The 6000-nt window shown below is 42.3% G+C and overlaps 1 protein-coding gene across 4 annotated transcripts in view; it reads right to left on the reverse strand.

Moving 5' to 3' along the window:
• Window positions 1–6000, reverse strand: part of TAF8 (TAF8 RNA polymerase II, TATA box binding protein (TBP)-associated factor, 43kDa) — a 30799-nt gene that overhangs the window by 22446 nt on the left and 2353 nt on the right. For all 4 annotated transcript variants that reach the window (XR_550229.1, XM_008568914.1, XM_008568911.1 and 1 more), the window contains exons 3-5: window positions 3894–3992; window positions 2123–2185; window positions 950–1074 (exon numbers count right to left, since the gene is read on the reverse strand). Coding sequence is in view for 3 of the 4 variants with exons in the window: in XM_008568914.1 (XP_008567136.1) it covers window positions 950–1074; window positions 2123–2185; window positions 3894–3992 (287 nt within the window). In the remaining variant the exon portion in view is untranslated. The remainder of the gene's footprint in view (window positions 1–949; window positions 1075–2122; window positions 2186–3893; window positions 3993–6000) is intronic.

Consider the following 6000-nt stretch of genomic DNA (forward strand, 5'->3'; position numbering starts at 1 on the left):
GCAAAAAAAAAAAAAAAAAAAAAAGACAAGACCAGAGAGATGCATCTACAAGACCACCAGAAGACAGGAAGAGGCAAGGAAGGATTCAGAGGGAGCACAGCCCTGCTGACACTTTGCTTTTGGATTTCTAGCCTCCAGAACTGTGAGACAACAAATTTCTGTTGCTCTAAGTCACCTAGTTTGTGGCACTTTATTACGGGAGCCCCAGGAAACGAGCAGAGACACTACCAAGCCAGATTAGTGGCTGTGTTGCATCAGATGGGCAGCCATCTATTCCTTCCCCCGAATCCTGTGGAGAAAGGTCCCGGAGGACTTGCCCCAACAGTCGTATGATGGCCATCACTACATGGTATGGAGGCAGGAAAAAGGAAGTGTGGGACGAATCCTCTGTGGACTTGTCTACATGCTGTGTCTTCCCAGGAGAAGGTGAAACTGCTGGTCAGGCAAATTAGAACATGTTCAAACCATGGAGGACAACCCAACTTCTCACTCAGGCCTAGAACCTGGAGTTATAACAAGTTCCACTTCATGATACTACTAAGTAGTTTTTAGGGAACTCTTTCCCCAATTTCAAAAATTAACTTTTCTATTATGGAAACTTTGGATAACCCAGGGAAAAACACACAAAACAACAAAAATTACTTAAAACCTCACCAAGAATTACTATGAACATTTTGTGGACTATATCCTTCCAGTCTTGTTTCTATGTGACTATGTACTTTTGTGTTTTGCTGGGACTGGCAATATTGGGGCTGGCTTCAATTTCTTTATTAACAATACCTGTGTTGGCAAACTTGAGAACATAATTCTCATTTACCAAATTGTTTCTCAGTGGGGAAAGACATTTTGAGTTCTAAATGATCCTTTTACCAAAAAATTTTTGGACAGTCAGTAGGAACTGACTGCGCTTTATATCAGTCACAGCCCCCAGCATGGCTTCATCACTCACCGGGGTTTTGATGTAGGTGTGGGGATCGGGGAACTCAGGAAAATGGCTGGGGATGTGTGGCGGGTGGGGTCGGTTCTGCCCTGCAGTGAGGGCCTTGGGGGTCACTGGCTGATTGGTCACTGGAGCTGCAACAGAATCACAACTGGTTACTCCTTCACCTAAGGCCCTGGTTTCTACAGATTAAGGTCTCTGACCAAACCCTCCTTTTCTTGAAGTAAATTTTGTAAACAGGAATTTTGTATTTCTAGTAATAAAAGGCCGGCAATGGCTTAAGGACCTGAGAAAGTCACCCCCACAATCCCCTGCTCTACTGGATGACCTTGGTTGACATTCCCATCTATAACAATCTGCCCACAAGCTTCTTAGGTAGGTGGCTGTGACCATGATAACCACGTGTAAGAGCACGCTGAGGAACTAAGGAAGTTAGATGGGCTGCTGATTCTCTTTTCAGAGAACCTAGGTAACAGAGATATACACTGAGCAGTAAGTGTAGACTTAATGATAAGAGGGGATTGGAACAGCAACTTCCACTGCTACTTTGAGAGGGGAGTTGTGAATAAGATGCCAACATAAAAAAAGTGGCTTTAAAGAAAAAATCCACTGAATTCTCTGCAGGTCCTACAAGGTCCCAAACTAGTTACTCCCTACTCAGCTTATGGCACCCAGTTTTATCTAAAGCAGAGGTCATCAAACTTTTTGTGTACAGTGGAAGATAGTAAATATTTTAGGTTTTGCACACCAAACAGTCTCTACCACAGCTAAGCTCTGTCATTATAGCATGAAAGCAACTATAGATAGTAAGTGAATATGGCTATCTTCCAATAAAACTTTATTTACAAAAACAGGCAGCGGCTACATTTGGCCCATAGGCCATAGTAGATGTAAGAACGAACAAGAACTTTCATGTTCTTCCAGCAGCATCATTGGCTCTTCTGGGGCTAAAGCAGAAGAACCACAGCAATATCTCAGAGATGGTTTACCTTTCTGGTGACTGAACTTCACATCCTAATCCTGTTAGCCCAGATAAAGATTATATTGTAGGTAGCCCCAAAGATTGGAAGGGAGCCTGCCAACAAGGAAGTAACTACAATCTGATCCCTGCCCTATTCAACTAATTTATTCCACAAGCAACAATTGATAACTTACTGAGTAACTCAGTTCAAAGTCACTTACGAGCAGTGATGACCATCCTCTGGGACCGCTTGGCATAAGCAGGGAGAGTGTCCACATTGAAACCTGAGAAACAGGAAAACAAAAACTGCTGCCCAGACCACTGGATACTGAACATGGAAAGGGGAGTGATGTGGAAAAATGGCTTAGATTCCCACCTCAACCACTTTGCTGCCACTCAAAAGAAGCGCCAGGGAACATTACTCTCTCGTGATGCCCCCATGCTCTGCCTTCCCCTAGGCACATTAATAAAAAATTTTGTTATGCCTTTTCTTCCTATTGATCTAAGTTTGTCAGTGATTTTTATTAATGAACATTTAGGGGTGACATTTTCCTTTAGCCCCTACAGTTATAGCACTGTGAGCAGGATCCCAAAAGCTGTCCTGCCTTTCTAGAGCCACAGATGGAAGAGATCAGAGCCTGAAAGCCGGCAGAAAAGGTACCTCTCAAACTGAACCAAACTGAAGAAGAAATTAATGAAGCTCTAAGCAGAAAAATAAGTTAAGAGAATACTTTAGAACAACTGTTTTCTAGTCAGCCTGGAGTTGCAGACTTGCTATAAGACATGTAATGTCTGGACCCTGAGAAACCAAGGAAGACATCAATAAAGCTGTGCCGATTCCATCCTGAATCAAGACCCTAAGATAACACCAAGGATGGGAGAAGAAACCAGAGGTAGCCTTGGAGGAACCTTCCACCTGGCTCCCTGCAGGGAGCCCCCACAGCTCACATTCTCCTCCCTCCTATTTTTCCTTTCCCACGTTCCATTCCCTTAACCACCTCTTTAAAACCCCCTCAGGAAATCTCAATCTTTGAGATGGATTTAGCTTGGCCATTCTCCTTCAGGTTTACCAAAAGTAATGGGTTAGGGCCAAGCCCATGGCACACTCGGGAGGGTGCAGCGCTGGGAGCGCAGTGGTGCTCCCGCCACGGGTTCGGATCCTATATAGGGATGACCCGTGTGCTCACTGGCTGTGTCGCGGTGCGGCCAGTCTCAAATAAAAAAAAAAAAAAAAAGGCACAGAATTGAGAAAGCAATTGTCTTAGTCCATTTTCTATGGCTATATCAGAATACCTGAGACTAGGTAATTTATGAATTAAATAAATATTTGGCTCACAGTTCTAGGGACTGGGAAGCTGCATCTGGTGAGGGCCTTCTAGCTATGTCATCCCATGGCAGAAGTTGAGAGGGAGATGGGGAAGGGAGGAGAGAGAGAGACAGAGAGAGTGAGCACGCGCACGTGCCAGAGAGCACATGCAAGAGAGGACCAAACTTGCTTTTGTAACAAAACCATTCACAGTGATGAACCTGCTCCCTTGGTGATGACATTAATTCATTCACGAGGACAGAGCCCTCATACACTAATCACCTATTAAAGGTCCCACCTCTCAACACTGTTGAATTGGGGATTAAGTTTCTAATACATGAACTTTGGGGGACACTTTAAAAAAAAAAAAAAAAAAAAAGTAATGGGTTAGCCTAACACCTCTCTTCAGGTCACTGATATTCCTGAATAAAAGCTGATTTCCATTTTTATCACCACCACCAACAAAAAGCAGCTCCAGCAGAATTCCCCAACAGAGATTTAGGAGGTCTGTGAAGTGGGTTCAGAGGAACCCTCTCTTGATAACCCTCTCAAGCTAAAAGCAAATAAGAGAACCACAAGGGGATCCAAGACCACTCAGCAGACATGGCTGACTCCTAAGGACTCTTCCCTCTCTTGTAACCCCAACCCTGTTCCCTCGAAGAATTGGAAACTGGAGGTGTACTCACCCATCTCAACAAGTGTGACCACGATATCTGACAGTGTGGGCTGGGTCCTGGCTGTGTGCTCACAGTAAGATTTGGCACTCCTCCCAATTTCTGAAATGTCTAAGAGGGGATCAAAGGCATAAACTCTTATTCTGCGTTCATCACAAAGTTAAACATACAATTACCACAGGAGTCAACGACCCCACTTCTGGATATATACCCAAATGAATTGAAAGCAGGGATTCAAACAGATAGTTGTATAGCAATGTTCATAGCAGCAGTATTCACAATAGCTGAAACAACTTACTGTCCATTGACAGATGAAAGGATAAACAAATTATGGTAAATACACAAATGTAGTATTATTCAACCTTCAAAAAAATGAAAATTTTTTACCTGCTACAATATGGACGAACTTTGAAAACATTACGCTAAGTAAAATAAGTTAGATACAAAAAGACAAATGTTTTAAAATTCCACTTATTTGAGGTTCCTAGAAAAAGCAAACTCATAGAGACAGAAAATAGATTAGAAGCTACCACTGGCTGGGGTGGAGAGAAAGGGGAAATGGGGAGTTATTGTTTATGGGTACAGAGTTTCCATTTAGAATGATAAAAAAGTTCTGGAAATGGGTAGTACTGATGGTTGCACAACATTGTGAATGTACTTAATGCCACTTGAATTGCACACTAAAAAATGGTTAAAATGGTAAATTTTGTTTTGTATTCCTTAGCCCCCCCACACACGTAAAAGGTATTATTCTATGATGGGCAATTTTTGTTTCTTCTGCCTGAAGCTGAACCTCTATTTAAGAGGCATGCCGAAGTCCTGCAGAAGAAAGGGGAAAGTGTCTAAGATGGATTTGATGAAGCTGGCCTGTGTGAATGAGATGAAAGGGAGGTCCCATGAATACTATGAAACTGTGCTGAATTTTATACACACAAAAAGCCTTTTTCTGGAGATGGATCCACAAATTTCATCAGATGTGCAAAGAGGCCCTAAAAGGTAAGGAACCCTTGGTGTAGGTGTCCAATGGTTCAGAAGATATAAGCAGGTGCTGCTTGACAGGGAAGATCTCCTTTATCTTACTGAAGACCTAACAGCAACTCCCCTGCTACTCTGAGCAAGTCACTAATACCAGCCTTCAGATGTGACTTTTAAATTCTACATTCCAAGATCTTTTCAAGAACTGAATTCTTATTTGTTGAGTACTATCAGTATTTTAAAACAAAAGTTCTCAAAGTGTGCTCTGAGAACCCCTGGAAGTCCCCAAAATCTTTTCTGAAGTCCACAGGTCAAAACTATTTTCATAATAAAATTAAGTCATTTGACTTTTGATGACATCATGGCTCTGATAAATAATGGAATGTATGAGGGTACTTCAGAAAGTTCATGGAAAGATTTGTATTATATTTTAATTCTATTTTTCCATGAACTTGTTGAAATATCCTCGTATGACTGTACATCCTTATGTTTTAAAAATTTGTTTTATTTTCTAATGTGGCAAATATCTATATCTACATATAATATAAATATACAAAAGTTCTTTGGGGTCTCAATATTAAGAGTCTAAAGGTGTTCTGAGACAAAAAAGTTTGAGATCACTGTTTTAGGAAAACATTTGGTATTTAAAAGTTCTAAACATCAGTTGCCAAGAGCCCTCTTGCTTGTGATTATACTCCCTGGGGCAACCCACATCTAGTGTCTGATCAAGACCTGAGTACAAAGGCAGGGCCTTTTCAGCTTGATGAGTAGTAATTGCTCCAGGGTTCCCAGCAGAGCTGGGCAATTATTTGTTGGGCCTGCATTGCAGTTCAACATCTCCTTCTGCCCAAACCTTTCTCCCACTTCCTGTCATAGGTGTTGATCCCTAAGAAAAAACATAAATACCCCCACCCCTTATCCCATCCCACCCCCCCAAAAAGTCCCAAACAGAGAAATACGTTGTATATGCAGAAAAGCCTATGTGAGACCATACCAGGCTCCTAAACCTCAAGACATTTTCTTTTTTTTTTTCCTTTTTGTCTTTTTTCGTGTCCGGCAACGGATCGCAACCCTCAGTGTCGCGCCCGGACCGGACCGGGACCGGCAACGGGATCGCAACCCTCGGTGTTGCTCCCGCACCTCG

This window comes from Galeopterus variegatus, unplaced genomic scaffold (assembly GCF_000696425.1).
Source record: "Galeopterus variegatus unplaced genomic scaffold, G_variegatus-3.0.2 Scaffold452, whole genome shotgun sequence".
NCBI lineage: Eukaryota > Metazoa > Chordata > Mammalia > Dermoptera > Cynocephalidae > Galeopterus > Galeopterus variegatus.